The sequence below is a fragment of the Lepidothrix coronata genome, unplaced genomic scaffold (genome assembly GCF_001604755.1).
Source record: "Lepidothrix coronata isolate B3197 unplaced genomic scaffold, Lepidothrix_coronata-1.0 Scaffold58, whole genome shotgun sequence".
Lineage (NCBI taxonomy): Eukaryota > Metazoa > Chordata > Aves > Passeriformes > Pipridae > Lepidothrix > Lepidothrix coronata.
This window is the reverse complement of record NW_016690238.1, coordinates 3,373,561-3,392,215: the sequence shown is the minus strand read 5'-3', so window position 1 is coordinate 3,392,215 and position 18,655 is coordinate 3,373,561. Positions and strand designations below refer to the sequence as shown.

At 43.9% G+C, this 18,655-nt stretch overlaps 3 protein-coding genes across 8 annotated transcripts in view; 1 reads left to right on the top strand and 2 right to left on the bottom strand.

The window, feature by feature from the left end:
- The window catches only part of ACSBG1 (acyl-CoA synthetase bubblegum family member 1), a 41,000-nt gene extending 32,892 nt beyond the window's left edge, over positions 1-8,108 (bottom strand). For 2 of the 6 annotated variants that reach the window (XM_017816769.1, XM_017816772.1), the window contains exons 1-3: positions 7,149-7,822; positions 6,621-6,725; positions 6,308-6,454 (exon numbers count right to left, since the gene is read on the bottom strand). Coding sequence is in view for 1 of the 6 variants with exons in the window: in XM_017816768.1 (XP_017672257.1) it covers positions 208-287 (80 nt within the window). In the remaining 5 variants the exon portion in view is untranslated. Of the gene's footprint in view, positions 1-207; positions 374-6,307; positions 6,455-6,620; positions 6,726-7,148; positions 7,823-7,910 lie in introns of those variants that run through there. The other 4 variants (XM_017816770.1, XM_017816773.1, XM_017816771.1 and 1 more) reach the window with 4 other exon arrangements.
- Positions 7,990-13,649, top strand: DNAJA4 (DnaJ heat shock protein family (Hsp40) member A4). Its single transcript, XM_017816775.1, has 8 exons — positions 7,990-8,105; positions 8,214-8,360; positions 9,871-10,051; positions 10,950-11,054; positions 11,795-12,022; positions 12,106-12,336; positions 12,863-12,963; positions 13,047-13,649. Exons 2-8 carry the CDS (start codon positions 8,229-8,231, stop codon positions 13,263-13,265), a joined length of 1,197 nt encoding a protein of 398 aa, XP_017672264.1. The 5' UTR covers positions 7,990-8,105; positions 8,214-8,228; the 3' UTR covers positions 13,266-13,649.
- An 806-nt stretch (positions 13,650-14,455) lies between these two features.
- WDR61 (WD repeat domain 61) overlaps positions 14,456-18,655 on the bottom strand; it is an 8,400-nt gene continuing 4,200 nt past the window's right edge. Inside the window, exons 2-6 of the mRNA XM_017816737.1 lie at positions 18,404-18,523; positions 17,597-17,690; positions 16,863-16,955; positions 16,146-16,224; positions 14,456-14,736 (exon numbers count right to left, since the gene is read on the bottom strand). Of these exons, the coding sequence (XP_017672226.1) occupies positions 14,647-14,736; positions 16,146-16,224; positions 16,863-16,955; positions 17,597-17,690; positions 18,404-18,523 (476 nt within the window). The 3' untranslated portion in view covers positions 14,456-14,646. The remainder of the gene's footprint in view (positions 14,737-16,145; positions 16,225-16,862; positions 16,956-17,596; positions 17,691-18,403; positions 18,524-18,655) is intronic.

Here is an 18,655-nt window from a genome sequence, read left to right as displayed (position 1 = left end):
GTTTAATGTCACAGTAGAAGTTAGCATAGGAGAAAAAACCCATTTAGACCCTTCATTACAATTTCCTCTCATTCCAGCCTGAAAAGATGCACCACCTTCTGCACTAGAGACACCATTAGGCAAAGCTGTGGCTGCAGTACAAGACAAACTCAAGTTGTGAAAAATTGGTAGGTCAGTTTATTAAAATAAATGCTCAAGCTACTTTACCCATTTTCATGGCCTCCTGAAACACTGCCTGCATTTTCATCCTGTGGCTGTTTGGTGAGAGTCTCTCCACTGTTAGGCATCCTGACAAAGCCTCCAAGGCTGGGCACGAATATGCTACAGGACTGTGCGGGTCAGGCAGAAATAAACTACTTGGACAACTGAAGAAACCAACAGTAACTGGTTATTTGTTAAAAACCCCACCACGTAACACAAGAGGAGGAGACTGCAGCCACAAAAGCTGTTTCTTTCTGATTTTAACATGCTTGAAATGTCGCAGTGCCTGTGAGCTGCTTACTGTTAAACTTTCCTTTTAATTCAGTTTTCTTTAATTATCCATGAGAAGAATTTTAATGAGTCTACAATGCTTCAAGATGCAAATCTTTTCTTTCGCCAAGATTTCCAACAACTTCGCTCACGGAGGTTGAAGCAATTCTAAATTTATTAACTCTAGTTTCGAAAAAGGACGTTCAGTGAAGCTATTTTCTTAAAGCAAATGCAGATTAATTACATTAGGAAATGCCTTCAAGTCAATTATACCTATGAAGCCCAGCACTGCAACAGCCAAGCCCCTCCTCCAGCATCACAACTACACCAGCACTTCCTCGGCTTCACCAGGCCTGTCCTGTAATGTGGAATTTTCTACACATGACTGAACAAATTACTGCCCAGGATGTAAGAAAGTCTGGTGCAGCTACTTAGGCCACTGCTACACTAGTCAACAAAACAAGATCCAGAGAATGGCTCAAGCCACCCACTGTGAGCACCTTCCCTGGGATGGTTTAGTCTGTGTGAAGTGGAATTTCCCTGAGCCAGGGGATAACCTGGAGATGGTGTTAATGGTTATCCTGTCTGGAGAGGAGGAGGGATGTGAGCCATGCTGTGCCATAGCCTTCAGAGCCAGAGAACATCATCTGGAATGTTTAATTTACAGTTCAAACACAGCCACAGTGATTAGGAGTATCTAAGACTAGTAAATGTTAACTTTATACAAAGATGTGGATTTTATTCCAGAGTATCTTACACCATATCCAGATATGTGATTGTAGACAATGCAATTTGTAGTGAAAAGAAAGAGAACTTTGCAGTGAGATCTAAGGGGTCTATTCTCACAGCAGAAACTTGCTTTGAAAATACCCAAACACAGAACAGGGGATATTTCAATGGTAAAAATGCGTCATCTCATGCAGCAAAAATTCATTTTTGTCAGGATTGATTTAATTCCTTCAATTTGGGATAATTCTCCAAGCTCTGACTTTGTTCCAATGATTCTTTGCAGGAAGCTGCCTCAGGTATCTTCCTTGGGCTTGCAACCAAATTTGCAGTAATATAATAAAACTGTTGCAAGAAAACTAATTTTTTTATTCTTCTGATAATCTAAAATGTTTTACACGCTATATGAAGGAATCCAATTAGACAACTGCTCGTTACCTTGCTTGGGTTGCACGTTGGGTGTTGAGTGGCCAGGTAATAAGCTGGTCTCATGGCTAGAGCTTGTACTTTCAGCAAATCAACAGAAAACCTCAAATATACATGTCTTCTACACACACTGTGTTTAGAAAGGATTTTTTTGTTTTATCTTGATTTTCCTATAATCTTCCTTAAACTTACTGTTGGTATTTTGACACAATTGAGGATTCCTCAATGATAAATCACTTCCTCCATAACAAGGGTAGTTGCAGGGCTGGCAAGTGGGGAAGCAAGGGGGATTTACTGGGGGGAACTGGTGGAGAAGAGTTGCTTTTGGACTCTGTATCACGTGACTGTAACAGAAAACTCACGACTGTGACAAACTAGGTTTCCTGCAGTTGTCAGCTACAAACACTCCTGTCCCTTGAACAATAGGCTCAAGCTGTAAGAAACAGTTCTACACAAAATCTGCCTTTGTAGTTCTGGTACATTCCTAGGCACCCTTCAAGTTTCAAGAAATAAACCCTAACAAATGAGGCTGGCAACTTGTGTAGAATTCAGCAGGAAAGGCCTTCACCTCAAATCATTTTTCCATGCTGCAGTTTACACGATGCTCTGATCTTGTAATCTCTGCCTAGACCTACCTGCACATGAGCTGCAACGAGACTGAATTTTTGTGGTGGGCTGGGCTGCTTTTTGCAGCCACAGGTTAAGATTTCTGGGCATTGACAGGCACAGGAAGCTGTGAAGGACCAGAAGAGGCAAACGGAGCTCCTGCACTGTTCACATCTTCTGCTCTGCGGTTACGATCGGTGTCTCTCACAAATTTGCAACCGATACCTCAGAGTTGAAGACACCGTCCCCACAAACTTGCACTGTCACAAAACCCCACACAGAACTACTGGAGAGGCCCAAACAAAGCCACGTTGTTACCAAGGTCAGCGAGCAGCCCCGGCGTGGGTGGAGCGTGGCTGGGACAGGATGTTTCAGGTTTAATTCACAAACGCCACTATGGCAACATGACACTCCCCGAGCTCTGCGCTCCCCCAGCTATTTACCTGGGAGGCAAGAATGGGAATGTGGATGTTTCCCCATAAAACCTGTATTTCTTTGAAATGAATGGAGGAGTTCCCTAATTCTGGATGCTCCTTGCTGTTCATCCCAGTCAGTTTAAGCAACCGTGTGATAGCCCCCCCCTCCTTTTTTTTTTAAGTCGTGTAACTGGTAACAAATATCTTAGTATAAAACAATGCTTTTCGGTACAAACATGATATCAGGATATTAAACTGGCAGTCCCATTGTTATTCCAGTCTTCCAGCACTGAGTCTAGAAAACCAAACCCCTCACCCCACGACAGCCACCAGCAAAACATCTATATAACCTTTACCTTTCCTATTTCAAAGGCCTTGTTACATTTCTTTATAAAATGGCACCACTTCTAATCTTTCTTTCATTATTTTCAATCAGTTCTCTTAGAGCCTGGCAGCTTTTCAACTTGCTACTAATTGCAGCCCTCTGCCTGCTACGTTCCTCAAAGGCTCTTAACTGCATTTACTGTGATTATTTACAGCTTTCACACACAATACATTCACAGAGCTTTCTTTTTCCCAGTTTCTCATAAAATTAAGGATTTAATTTGGCCGCTAAAACACTGTAGCTAAAATAAAAACAAAATTAGCTCCACAGTTACTGTTAAATGAGACCGGGTTTCAGGGTTTATGAAAACTACTAAATCCAAACGTGTCTTCAAGCACTACTGTGGCAAAGCCTCCATTTAAGTCTTACTAAACAAGTGAGTCTCAACCCACATCTTAAAGACCAACCAATTTACACTGCTTTGGGCCAAGGATATGATGCTGAGGGCAGATTCCACAATGAAAAGTTCCAGGCAAGCAAAATCTTTTTAAACTCACATATGTTTTTTACACTAATTCATTTCTAATTCAGATTAGAGAAAGGAGAATTTTTCCCCCTACCTGGGTCTCCCTACACTTGCAGAACTCTAGAGAATTTATCCATACTCAAATCAGCATCCATAGGCAAAACAGAGACTGCCTCGTGTCCCTTCACCAGGTGAAGCAGTTTATCCCACAAAACCCTTTGCTACTACCCACAAGCACAGCCAGCTGAATGTATTCATATTTCACCAAATTCCCACCAGCAACCTCCCTGTAAAAATGTTTTCTCTCATTGACCACACCACAGCAACAGGATTTTCATTTTGCTTTTCTGGACGATGTATTCTGCTTTCTAGGGAATTGTTCCCCAGAAATACAGAGAAAAAGACAGTAGTTGGTGCAAAGCTTCTGGAGTCTGAGTGCCAGTAAAAAATACCTCAGGTTTGCCTGTAACTACCAATTTGTACTAAGTAAGGAAGAGGGTTCTGGGGAGGGGGGAAAGTAGCTGAAAATGCACATCTGGAGAAAGAGGCAGCTGTTTCTGAGCAACTGGAGAGAGGCAGAACATCCTATCAGGTCAAAACAACAGCTGGTCTGAGGGCAGGCACATCCACAAACTGTTTTGCTCCTTCTTTCTGAGGAAAAGATTGGTTTAGACTCAAAGTAAGTAGCTGTATTTTCACATTTACCTATAGGTGTTCTTTTATCCTGCCATATTCACAGTCAAATTTTCTACAGGCCCAAACCACTTAGAGATGCCCAGCCTCTAACCAATAAAAATTGCATTATGAAAACAGGTATTTCTTACTCTTTCTGCATTACTAGCAATTAAAATTAATTACTACAGATTGATGCAAATTTTAATTAAATTTGCCTCAGAAAAATCCTCTAAAGATGCTACTCACTCACTATACACTGCCTTGAAATAGCTCAAAGCAAATGCCATCATCTAAATTTTATTGCAGATACAGATCTTTTACTCTCCATCTATAGCAAAACGATTTTCCCAAGGAATTTCTGTGTAAAACATCCCTTTCAGATATTAATTCTGGGTCCAGTACTGTTAAAGGGCCATTACATGGAACTGTTATACTTGACTTTTTAAAGTACATTTTTAATAAGACTAAATATGATAGGTTAAAAATATTATTCCAAGAGTGTTTTCCTAACAGCTTTGTAGAAATGGTGATACCTGTTCAGGTTTGGATGCTTGAAAGAATCCAGCTCAACACTAAGGAAAGTCTGCTGTGATTCTAATTTCACCTTCCTGAGGAACTACTGAAGCTCTTTACACAAATTTAGTGTGACTGAGAACAGACACAAGTTTCCAGCCCTCAGATTTCTGATTTTTTTTTTCCAGGTGTTTGTAATAAAAGTTATTCTTGGCACTTCTTTACAAAAATCAAGGGAGCTGCAAGAAGCTGCAATTCAGCAGATTGTCCTCTTACCTGTGTCTCCAGGATGCTGCTTTCAACAATAAGGAGAAATGGTAATTTGGCCAGATAACAGACAAGAGATGCAAACAAGTAGATTCTGGGAGTATTTGATACAGCAGGGATTAAAAGATAAATGTATAATTTTTGTAGCATATAAAGATGCCACATGCTCCCAAGGTCAGGGGGGAGGCAGTGGTTTAACTCTTGTTTTGTGCAAACAGAACCCATTTCAGAATCAATTAAATGAAATGAGCAGCAGATCTAATTATTCCCCTTTTCCAGGCCAGTCCTGCCTCCTTGCAGAGCACAGAAATTCTCTGCTTGTTTTCCTGCTTACACCTACACACAAATTTGACCCCGGGCAAGTAAAAAGTGACGCGGCGATTGATGTTACATGTGGCAGGAGGGAAAGAAAGGGAAAGAGCAGTGAAAGAAATCAGCTGTTCATCTGAAAAGTAGGTAAGCAACTGCTGGTTAGCAACCACAGAGTTAAGGAGGCAAAGTGTGTAGCAAAAAGAAACAGAATTGGGTACAGATACACCAGGTTGGTTGAGTAAAGGAACCAGCACTGTAAGGGCTGAGAAATGTGTCTGCATTGTAAAGGCACATGATGATGCAAAGGATACCCATGGACTGCTCTCTCTCCTATTTTTCTAATCCAAAACACCAACCCTTACTACTTTTCCCACTAATTCTTTGAATAAATAAGGACTTTAGTTGCATCAACTGGAACCAGAGATGGAGAAAACAAATCTTGAATTTCAAAGTCAGTGTAACCTGATAGCTCTCTCTAATAAAAGGAAAGTAAACGAAGCAGGAGGCTCAATGCCCTTAAGCAAAGATCCATACCAGCCAAGTTTTGGCTGTTACTACTAGTAACAAATGTTAACAGTAAGAAACCACCCACCAGTCTGAGTTCTTATTCTATTTACCAATAGCTACACATGCCTACGCAAGGATTTCTACTCACAGAAATTATATACTGTCTTTTTACAACATATTATAAATTGAGCTCTAAGATTCAATATGTGCTTTAAAAGCTTCTCATCTGCTGAAATATTCAGCTACTGCAAAGCTAGTAACAGATCTATCACTTCTTCTTAAATAGAAATATTACGTTCAGGACTACAGGATTATGGTGAATTTATCTTTAAGGTAAAGACCATTACTAGAATAAACCTTCTTTTTCCCTTAAAAAAGAGATATATTGTTCTCAGCTGACAAGTTTACAGAGTAACCTACCATAGTTATTTTAGAAAATAATTTCTGTATTTGCTTGTCACTATAATTTCACAGTTGCAAAACACAAATTTACATGTTCAGCTGCTGATATTTATGCTTGGAGAAAATAATAGTTACCAACACTGATTTCTTTCTTGTGGTTTTGAACTGTTCCTTTCACTGATATTTTGGGTTGTTCTCCTGTAATTAGCTCCCCCTTCTTCAGTACGTTCACACGTTTAATACAAGCAGGTTGCACTAATTCAATCTTCTAATAGGGTTTACCTGAAACACGACAGGAAGTTCATTATAACAGCACCAGAGCTTTAAATTATGACAAATTTTCATTCAGACCCCACATTGCTTTTTTCCCCCCCATTTTCTTTTTCTCCATTTCCCACTGTTAGACAACACAGGAGGGCTCTGCTTCCCAGTCCCCCTGACTCCTAACCTGTGCTGGAGTTGGCAGGGCAGGGCACTGCAACCTTTGGGTTACCATAACCAGGGGAGATGCTCTGGCTTTAAAAAACTGTTCCCAGGAATGAAGAGCTGTTTCCTGGAATAAAAAAGAAGTGGCTCGTAAGCACTTCTACTCAGCTCAATTTTAAACAAAATCTGTTCTCAGTTCATACAGCTTTTCTGTATTTTTCAGCATTAAGTTGCCATCTTCTACAAAAACATGCTTTTGCTCAGGTCCCACACCAGCACCAGTACTCTCCTTTTCCCTGAGCAGTAAATAATTAACTGGGGACCTCTGGTTGCCTGGAGAAAGAGGAAGGAAAACTACCCCAGCTTCCGAGCCTGCTCTCCGCAGGCCAGCTTGAGGAAAGGGCGAGTAACAGACACAGAGCAGGGGCACAGCCCAGTTAATTTAAAAGGCCCCAAATCCTGAGGAACAAGGCGTCAGGAGCACAACCTACTAATTAACCAGATCTAGTGCCCAGCCAGCACCCGCCGCCCAGCGCGGGGCAGTTCGTACCAGGGTGCTCGCCGGGCTCTGCCTGACGGGAATTAATGGATTCCACGGGGAAGGGAGGGAAAGCGCCGCCGGCTGAGGCGGCTGCCACGAACTGGCCCCTCAGGGCCGCGGGGTTTGCGGGAGTGGCCCCAGCGCGTCCCTCCCTCAGGAGGAGCCCCCTCAGCCCCAGCCGGGCCCGCCCGATTTTAGGTCTGTCTAAAGCTGGCACAGATGGAAGATTTCTGGCCTAGGCAGAAGTGATTGTTTCTACAATACAAACGTAAAGAATAAGGGTTTTTTAAAATATATTTTGAATTCCATAGTCACATTTTAACCCTAGTGAAAAAGCCTATCTAAAGCCTCCGTTTAACACATTTACGATGTTGAAACTTTCACTACATGTACATAGTGAAATATAAGTTTTCACTGTGTTTCTATGTATTACGTATAAAGAAGAGGTAAGAACAGGCCTGCATTATCACGTTAGCCTGGCTGTTAGTTCACAGCTCATGCTGAGGGGCAAACTGCTCCTCAGTGCACTGCCCGTGTACAGGTTTGTGTGTTAACCGTGCTGTGGGAAAGCCAGGCCCGTCCCGTCAGCTCAGCTGTGCAGACTGTGGGATTAAGGATATTCAGGGTTCTTGATTCTAAAATCTCAAATTAAACCCCGAGCCCCAGCCCCAGCCTCCGACCGACACTCGGCCTCAGACTCGGCCCCGGGCCCCGCCCCACGCTCCTCCCCGGCGCGCGCCGCCGGTGACGTCACGCGCGACCGTTCCAGACCGTTCCAGCCGTGACGTCACGCGCGGCGTCATTCCAGAAGATTCGGCCGGGGCCCGTATAAAGGGCGCGGAGGGGGCGGGGCCGCGCCGGGAGCGCAGAGCGGGCGGCGGGAGCGGCACCGGGATCAGCACCGGCACCAGGATCGGCGGCGGCACCGGGATCAGCACCGGCACCAGGATCGGCGGCGGCACCGGGGTGAGCGCGGCCCGAGCGGCCTCCGCGGGGCGCCGGGCGGGGCGAGCGCGGGGGTGACCCGAGGGTGACTCGGGGTAACGCGGGGTAACGCGGCGCCTCCTCCCGCAGGCACCCACAGCCACCATGGTGAAGGAGACCGAGTACTACGACATCCTGCAGGTGAAGCCCAACGCTTCCTCCGAGGAGATCAAGCGCGCCTACCGCAAGCTGGCGCTGAAATACCACCCCGACAAGAATCCCAGCGAGGGCGAGCGGGTACGCTGGGCCGGGGCCGGGGCCGGGGCCGGGGCTGGGGCTAGGCCGGCGTCCCTGGGCCGCCCGCCCGCCCTGAGGCGGCGGCGGCTCCCGGCGGCTGCGGCGGCCCCTGCGAGGGGCAGGGCCGGGGTCGGGCCGGGCCTCTTAGGCCGCAGGAGGGGTTGCGCCCCCGCGGAGCGGGCGTTGTTCCATCCAGCGGGCCCGCAGCTGTAATTTAAATCCTGCACCATTACATGGAGGCTCCCCCGCTCCCAGGTCTCGAACAGGCCTGCGAGGCCCATGCGGGGCGGAGGGGTTGCGGGAATTCCTCTTTTTGGACGTGGTTCCTCCCAGTGTCCCCGTGGTTGCAGTAGATCAGCCTCAGAGGTGCGGGTTAAAAGAGGCAAAGCTGGAAGGGTTTTTAGTGTCCCGGTGGCCACCGTGCTGTTACAAAGGCCGGTGGTGGGTCCAGCTGCCAGCACTGCCGTGCTGGGTGGGTTTGTGTCCCTGAACAGGAAGGGTTTTCCTTAGGGAAAAATACTAATGCTGATGTACAAGGTAATAACCATCCCAAGGGGATCGCTGGGCTGCACGTGGGTGGACTGTGTGCAACAAAAGCACGATCTCAGCACAGACCATCTCAGCTCCACGTGTTGGCCCGGAGGGTAAATGGGCACCACCGTCGAGAACTATGGAAAACTGTGGATGGGATTGTTTATCTAAAAGCTGGTCTGATAATACCTTAACATAGGAATAGAAACTCCAGATTTATGTCTCTAGTATACTAACTTACAGAACTCAAGTTAAACAGTAGTCAAAGGTAACCTTTTCTGCTTTTATTCTTGGCATGCCTTTTTTTTTTTTTTGCTTACACTACTTTACCTGATCATAAGCAAATCAAGTTTCAAATGGAAGTAGTCGTTCAGTAGTAGCAAATTACGTTTAAAAACTCAGTTGGTAACCTTAGTAATAGGAAATTCTTTATAGCTGTTAAAAAAATCCTTGATTGTTTTGATACAGTGGGTGTTTTGATTCGTATCTAAGTCCTCGTGTTTGTGATGAGTAAGCAGCCCCAGTGTGTGGTCACATCAATCCCTGTTTAGTTGTAGCTGGATGTACCAGCTCAGCAGGCCTGGAGGATCCCTGGGTAGCTCAGGGCTGACTGGCACCAGGGCCATGAGCAGCTGGGGACCTGCAGGACTCGGGGGACAGCACCGTGTCCCTCTCGATGGATTCCTTAGAGCTTAGAGTGGTGGTTACAACTGCCACAGCCATCCAAGCATAGTCTGCATATGCTTCTGAGTTGGATGTGACTCTGAATTAAGCCCAATTAAAATATGGGAGGAGGGGGGAGAGGGAGAAAGGGGGTGGTTTCCTGGACAAAAGTGTACCCTTACAGGAGTTTCCTGTTGGAAACACACAAATGCTACAGGAGGGGGCTGTAGGGGCTCGGTCTGAAGGTGGAGTTGCATATGAGAGGGTTACTTTTCCTCTTGGTCATAGCTGTTCAGAGCTTCTTTTTTCTTTTTAGTTTAAACTTATATCCCAGGCATATGAAGTTCTGTCGGACCCAAAGAAAAGGGACCTCTATGACCAGGGTGGGGAGCAGGCTATTAAAGAAGGAGGCCTGAGTGGCGGCAGCTTCTCTTCACCCATGGACATCTTTGACATGTTCTTTGGTGGTGGAGGCCGAATGAATAGAGAGAGAAGAGGTACTCAGTTCTAAACAAGTTCTAGAAACTCTAACCATGCACTTCAGCATAAAACACCGTGCTATGGTACTGCTGTTCTGCTAAGTGCACATAGTGTGGATATTGTTGCAACAATAGAATAAGTAAACTATGATTTTTCTAGTTACTCTAGCATTAAGATTCTAATACAGTAGATAACGTAACTTAGCCATAGCAATCTTTTTCTGCTAAGTTCTGTTTGTTTTTTTTTTTATTAAAGGGGGTGTGGGTAGTCTGTAGGGGAGGGGGAAATATTAGTAGGTCAGCAGTTGAATTAAACCTGTTTTAAGTTACCTTTTTCCAGATCTGTGCCTCACTTGCTCATATGCTTTGGGCAACCTGCTTCAAAGGACACCATCAACTTAAACTTCAGTAACATTAAATCTCATGAAAATATTTGGGAGAAATTCTGTGAAACTGAGCACAGAGTGCTACCAAAAGCACAGTATGATTTTTGTCTTTTCCATGCCCAATGCCTGCTGAAGGAGCAAGTAGTGACTTGCTGTAAAATCATTGAAATTATGCTATGAAGTGGCATGGAAATTCATAGGTAGGCATAACAGCAACTTCTGAATTCAAAGATCTGAAGCTGGTAGTGTCCTTGCATCTTGCTGTTTCAGTTAAGCTTATAAAATTAGGAGTAGGGGCAGGGATAGGGTGGCTTTAATGATGCTTTGCTTAATTACAGCTCAACTTTTATGTTTGGATATAAATGGGTGCAGCTTAGTGGAAGCTGATGGAACTGCACATGCTTTTAAGGGGGCTGAGCTGTGTTCAGAGTTTGGAATGAAGTTTGCATTTCTTCAGTGAGACTGTGCATGAACATTTGTCTTCCCAACAGCTGAACAAGTATTAACCTTTCCCTTCTGTTTTTTTAAAGGCAAAAATGTTGTGCACCAGTTAGGTGTCTCTCTTGAAGACTTATATAATGGTATTACAAGGAAACTGGCACTGCAAAAGAATGTTATTTGTGCAAAGTGTGAAGGTAAAAAAAAAAGCAAGTAATGGTTTCAAACCCCTCTTACTTCAGGGGATTTTTCTGTGTGTGGGGGGTTGTCTGGGGCTGAGAATAAAGTGTGGAGGTTTTCTTACTTTCCCCTCTCCTTTTTCTTTTCCCCTCTCCTCCCTAAGAGTCTGCCAGGTTATTTAGAACAAGCCTCTCAAACCCAGTGGTATAAAGTGATTGTTCTGATGGCAGACTAAAACTTTCTGAGTTGTAGTTAGAGGGACCTAAATTAAAAGGATCTTCATCCAGAACTTGAATGGAAATGTCTGCTCTGTAAAACCTTTTTCTATTGCTGTGGGTAGGAGTCTAGCTTGTGTTATGCAACTCACTTTACAGTTACTAAGTATCCAAAATGACTGGTCTCTTTTGAGGTAAATCTTAATAAGGTCTTGTATCTTAGTACTCAGTTCAATATTTAGCAAGCAGATTCTTTTCCAGTTATTACTGGAATGTCTGGGTCTTGAATTTAGTATGCTGGTAGTTCCTTGGAAACCAGGATTTCCTGGGAGGTGGGGCAGAGCTAATACAATAAGCTGTACAAGCATTTTGCTTGAAGCTTCCAGCTTGTAGGGCATGTTTTTGGTGATGGCAACTAAACTTCATTACTGAACTACTCTTAAGTTACCCTAAAGATGCTCTTGCAGTCAGTGGGTTCCAGCCTGACTGCTGCAGAGTAACTGTTCCTGAGACTGAGATCCAGTCTAACTCTTTTGTCCAAGGTTATGGTGGAAAGAGAGGGGCAGTAGAAAAATGTCCTGTGTGCAAAGGAAGAGGAATGCAAGTCATAGTCCAGCAGATCGGACCTGGCATGGTACAGCAAATCCAAACTGTGTGTCCAGAATGCAAAGGCCAAGGGGAAAGAATAAATCCCAAGGACAGGTGTGACAACTGCAATGGCTGTAAGGTGGTGAGAGAGAAAAAGATCATAGAAGTCCATGTTGATAAAGGTAAGGACTGTGTGTTTGTGCCGTGTCCCTGATCTCAGCCTGCACTTAGTTCTGCTGAGAATAAATGGGTTTCTCTTCCCCAGGTATGAAAGATGGTCAGAAGATAGTGTTTCATGGAGAAGGTGACCAGGAACCTGATTTGGAGCCTGGAGATGTTATAATTGTGCTGGATCAAAAGGATCACAGTGTCTTTCAGAGACGAGGGCATGACTTAATCACAAAAATGAGAATTCAACTCTCAGAGGCTTTATGTGGTTTCAAAAAGACCATTGAAACTCTGGATAACAGAGTCCTTGTCATAACATCTAGGCCAGGTAGGTCTTAGAGTTCTAATTCTGTATATAAGCTGTATCAACTGCTTGCCTGTCTCATTGTGTCTGGACTGGAGTTTTTTGGGGAGATGGTTTGGTTTGGGTTGTTTTTTTCTAACCAGGTGATGCGACAGATTCAAACTACACTGGGCAGTAATTTCATTTAGTTGGTTCTTTGTTGTTCTTGTCACTCCTTCTACAACATGCAGAGTTACAGCTAAAGCTGTCAAATGCTGCTTAATAAACCTCAGCCTCGGCTGGTGAATAGCCAGGAAAATATTAGAGGCGAGAATCTTAAATTATCTGTTCATTCAGACTGAAGGCTGTGCCAAGAAAAGCTGATTGCTCTTCGAGAAAACTGCCCAAATGTCTTGGGTTTAGTGTTTCTCAGTCTGCATTCTTTCTGTGAGCTGCTTGGACTGTCCCTGAGGGGCTGTGACAACACTGCCTGTGCACAGCCCTGCTCTGGGTGGCTGTGAAGGGGCTGTCACATCACACAAGCTCACTCCCAACTCCTGCCTCCCTGCAGGTGAGGTGATCAAACACGGTGACCTGAAGTGTATCTACAACGAAGGGATGCCCGTCTACAAATCTCCAATGGACAAAGGCAGCCTAATTATCCAGTTCTTGGTAAGTTAAGTACTCAGCTGCAGCCACGACGCTCGTGTTTGCACCAGGGGTGGGAACTTCATTAAAAATATGCACAATTGTAGGTCCAGTTTCCAGAGCACTACTGGCTCCCTCGGGAGAAGCTGTCTCTGCTGGAAGCTCTGCTTCCTTCCCGAGAAGATGTGATGGTCACAGACGACATGGATCAGGTGGACCTTGAGGATTTTGATCCCAACGAGCAAACCTACCGGAACAGCGCGGGCGAGGCGTACGAGGAGGATGAGGAGGGTCCAAGAACAGGAGTACAATGTCAGACATCTTAAAGCAAGGTGGAGGGGATGTCATCTACCATGTAAATTTTCACAATGAAAACTGCATGGCTGTAATAGCCACTGCTTGTGGTTTTTGTGTTCAGCAAATTGAGTTGCTGCGCTGTCGGTATCACCTTTTTGTAACTAATTTATATTGTGTTCTTGTAGTCTTTCTATATAAAGCCAATGTCACACAGCTGAGAGCCAGCTGAGTTGGTAAACATTTTCCTTGCTGTGAAGGTTCTCAATTTATTTCACCTCTGCTATTTCTAAGACTTGGGCAATATGGATAGAGGCTAAGTGGAGTGTCTTATGTAAATACTTTCATACTGGAAAATTAATTTCATAGAATAAAACATAGCAGAATAACTTCTAATAAATAGTACTTCACATTTTCTCGTGCTTCTCTTGTACTTTCTGAGCCACTCTTGAGCCCCCTTTACTTAAGGAAGTTTTTCTAAGCTCTGACTCCTCTCCCCTAGTGTAGCTCATTGTCCAGGGTAGCTGCACCACGAGTACCTGTCTCACTCTGTATTTCAGGAGCATTCTGTGCATGCCCCCTCCCTACCTCCTCCCCTTCTGCCCTGTGTTCCCCTGGCTTTACAGTAGCCTTCCTTCAGCTGCTTCTCTCTTAAGTGTGACTCAAGGTTACAAGCTGTCCTCTGCTGTGTTACATACAGGCAAATACTTCCAATAAAATTTTGACCTTTCAGAAGCTCCAGCTTTGTATTTCAGCCTTCCCTAGAAAGGTTTTTCCCAGGCATTGTGTACTTGTGCCTTAACTAAGATGAATAAACCAAAACCCCAGGCTTTGGGTGCAGTGCTGCTGTTTTATAACATGACCAGGTCCCACAGTGCCATGATCACATTAAAGCTTTTTATACCTGTTTTCCAGCAGTGTTTGTATTAAGTGAGGGTTGGAAACAACTGGCACCTTTTGGGGCAGTTAAACCAGGGTGAGTGAGCTCAGTGTGCCCCACAATTGCTGAGTCCCTGGGACAGCATCAGGATGAGCCCAGGCTGTCATTCCCCACTCCTCCACCCCAGCTCAGCCCATTTATTCTGCTAAAATAAGACTTGGCCAATGCTCTCCAGCTCCAGTCTATTTATGTAGAAAGGCAGGGGAGATTAACTGAGCAGTTACTTCACCCATGACTGTGTATTTCCAAAAATACATTTTTCCAAGGATTAGACACGAGGACTTGCATCCATAGCTTTTATTTTAAAAAAGTAAGGCTTTTCTCTCATGCTAAACAAAATCAGAATTGGATATAAACATATCTGGGTTTGCAGGTCAGTATGAAATGGTTTTATCATACTAAAAAATTACAGAGGGCAGGAGCAGTCCTTGAAACTGCCCCAGGAGTTCACCAGAGGGTCTGAGTCAAGACATCTAAACTGGACAGTCATAAATATGGATTTCTTGGTCATCTCCAACAGATACAATTTTGGACCCACTTCCGTTGTATTTCACTCCCCAAACCTGCAAATAAGATACACAAGGTTATCAACAGAGGACAAAGAACGTCTTGGTGGCAGTTTTATTTATTACAACAAGCAGAAGAGGGAGGATTATTTAAAATTCTTTAACAGAGCTGGTGGTGCAGTTCTGGTTTCTGCTTTCCCAGCAGGTGAGGCTGATGGACCACAGAGGGACACTGCCATCTAGGAGCATGACAAGCTCCTACAGCCCATGACAATGGATCACACAATCTAAAGATACTTGAAAAAGGCTGGAAAGTTGCCTAAATCAACCCCAGCATTTTCACTCTTGCCCACGCTGTGGCCCTTTCTGAAAATAGTATTTTACAGTGCAGGAAACAGGAAGTGTTCTTCATGCAGACTGACCATCCTGAGGGGCTGAAGAATAATCTGGTTTATCCTTGGCTATTTGAGGGAGACATTTCCCTAGCAATGCAAAACTTGGCAGAATTCAGGTCAGTCCTCTGATTCCAGACAGTTACACACACTCTGAAGGGACATGAGGGAGATGAAGGGACCCAGCACATCCCCGTGGGATTGCACAGTGGGGGTACTGATAACAGGGTATTTGGGGCAATTTTGTGCACTCTCTTGCATTAATGCCAAAACCCAGCCTTCCCAACAACTCTGCCTGCCCCAAACTTCCTGAGATTGCAGATACCAGCTAAAACAACAGGGGAAATCAAATTCCACTGGGTAGTTTCATATTAAAACTCCCACAGCTGTAGGTAACTGAAAAGAAGGTCGTCAGCAAAAAACTACTGTGGAAGAAAGAGCTCAAATAAAATCTGGAATAATTCCCTTTGTTAAGTCTTGCTCAGTGATCCATTAAAATACAGCATTTTTCTATTTTATCACCTAACATTTGGACAAAGAGTAAATGGTAGAAACCTAACTTCTCCCCTCTCAGGTTTATTAATAATAATATTAATAAATATTAACAATTATTTATTAATAAACAAACATCTATTAATTGAGCAATAAATTTTAAAAATCCCACAGTGTTACAGACATTTGGAAAGGAAGAAGTCCCAAGTTTCAAGGCTGCTTTCAAGCACTGCTTAGATAATTCCATCCTTTTAAATAAGCATTTCCCCCCTTACACAGGCCCATGGTGTACAAGTGACAGAAACAAGACTACAGCCAAAGGTAACAAATACAGCCTGGAAAGACTCCTGGCCACTCAGAATTGCCCTTATTTGAGCCTGAAAAATGTTAATTACTTGGAAGAGATCAACCTACACACTTGCAGTATTAGGTCAATATTAAGGGACAAATAATCACAAACACTTCTAAGTTCCTGCATTACTGCAGCCCAAAGCTGCAGCCCCAGAGGGAAGCACAAATGTGCACAACTCTTAACAACTCAAGTCCTCCTGGGAACAGTGACCCAGGGAGTCACAGCCATACCTGGTCCTGGTGGTCAAAGAAGGTGTGAACGCAGGTCCTTGTCCCAGCATCCCAAACTTTTACACTTTTATCAGATGAACTGAAAGAAAAATAATGCTGATCAATATTTAAAGTAATAAAGTAACTACAGTTTAATGCAAACACTAAAAGGTCTCCGTGGTAGGCACAAGGAACCCTCTTTCACCCCTCTAACACAGGGATGAAGTAGCAAAGGAGAGCATCTTCTGCCAGGTCCCAGTCACCTTTAAATTACATTTACTGTTCCAATACCTGCAATGTGAAAATGAAGACTCCCATTTTGGCCAAAAAAATTCTTTCAGGCAAGTTCTTGGGATAAGGAAACTTCTGTTCCCTCCACTTGGCCCCCAGCTGCCTGAGCTGCTTTAAGAATTAACATTACAGTTCAGGTAGATTAATGTACTACTACCTTTGGCTGCACTTTTTAATTCAACAGCAATTTTTCAGCTATTAAGAATTAAACTGCCCTTCTCAGGTGTCTTTCACTTGTAGGGAACTGCACTGCAGTGAGATGACATACTATAAAATACTATTCACTACAACTGGTATTGGCTCCTGAGTCTTTTACTGTGTTTTATTCCATTATAGATCCCACTGCAATTTGTAAACATTTACTTTTTATGATCCATCTCCCTTTACAAACATAAAACCATATTTTTTTTTTTCAGTGAGCATAAACAAGTTAAAAGTCCTCAATACCTGGAAACAAAATGGGTGTCATCAGGACAAAATGCTACATTTAAAACCCAGGATCCATGACCACTTAACGTGCCAGCCAAGTTTGCATGTTGCCTGTGGAAAGAACAGATTTGAACATTTGGTTTGTGGATTCCAGGGGAAAAAGCTACAGGAATATCCTCGAGCTAGAGCAGTCAGGAATGGTTCAACAGAAGGTGACCTCTGGACACTTGTTCAGCCAAGCTGAACTGGTGTTACCACACATCCTGCTTTTCAAACAACATACAAATCAGTCACCAAGAAGATACATCGGAGGACAAAATAGTTTCACCATGAAGAGGTCGAAGCAATGAAGGTTTAGGGAGTGAAGATCACTGAAGCAGAGCCTTTTCCTCCCCAGGGTCTTCAAAGGTTTTGCACAGAAATAGGTCACAAATGTAATTTCTTGGGTACAGAGCAGATGTGTAAGGAGGGTGAACACAAACTCACAGACAGATACACAAAACAACCAGCCTGGTCCCTACAGGGCAAATATGAGGAAAGTAATTTGTTTCCAAGTTATGGCTCTCACCTACCTATGCATTTTAAAAACTAGCTGAGGATGTAGCAGCATGTTATGATTTAAGGTTATTTGTCACATAAAGAAGTCACCAAAAGCTGAAGGGAATTACAGAGAGCAGAGGGTCTGTTTTTTGCAGTCTCAGCCTCTGTCAAAGCTGCTCTCCTGTGAGCACACCTGGCAGAGCCCAACTTACACGTCGTAGATTTTGATATATCCATCGTCTGAGGCCGTGACCAGCAACTGAGAGTCGGGGGAGAACGTCAGGGAACGAATGGGCATGGCATGACCTGCAATTCAGAGAGGCAGGGGCTCACAATGCAGCCACTGCTCTGACTCAGGACAGCTACACCACACAGCACCCCCTGTTCAACCTCTGCAGGCCTCTCCCCACAACACAAAAAGGAAAGGGACAGCCATTCCCAACTTTGAAGGCATCTGCAACACAAGAGTATCTCATTTTTTTTTCAGCTGTGGGTCTTTATTAGAAATTATGTCATATTTTCTAGGATGATTTCATATTGAAGTGGTTGGGTTTTTGAGGAACTAAACTGGGCAGAAACCACATGAACGTTAGAAGCCCATTTACTCTGTTAGGAAAATGCACGTCTTCTACCACATAAAGTGTTCAGTTATTTTTTAGAACAGCAATAAATTGCTACAGAACTGATACCATGAGGAAAATCATAGCCTGGCAGCACACATTTGGCTTAGCTTGTTTCCCTCTGCAATGCAAGGAACTACAATTTAAGAATTTAGTGAGGCATCACCGACTGTGTCTTTTGAAAGGGTTTTATGATGCAAGCCCGAGTTTACAGTTTGCCTCTAACATTTTAAGTGGTTGAAGTTAGAGCACATTAAGTAACTAAATACTGTCTAATGGACAAAAACATCAACTCATTTATGCCATGGCTGTTGTAGCTCATTCTGACTTGCACTGTATCTTTTAATTTTGTTGAGGAACGAGGCCAGAACTCGGGGATTGCCAATACCAAACCATTACCTTCGAGCGTGTGCAGGAGTTTTCCAGTTGCAATGTCAAAAATATTGATGATTCCATCTATTGCTCCACTGGCCAAGTATTTTCCATCTGGGCTCTGTAATATAAACACAAGAAGTGTGACTCAGCATCTGTGTGCATTTGTGCTGGGTAACTCCTGACATTCCCTTGGCAGCTTTTCACAAATAACGATCTGCTCAAGATCCCTGGGCTCCAGAAATCTTTGTGACGACTTATTCAGAAGAGGTGTATAAG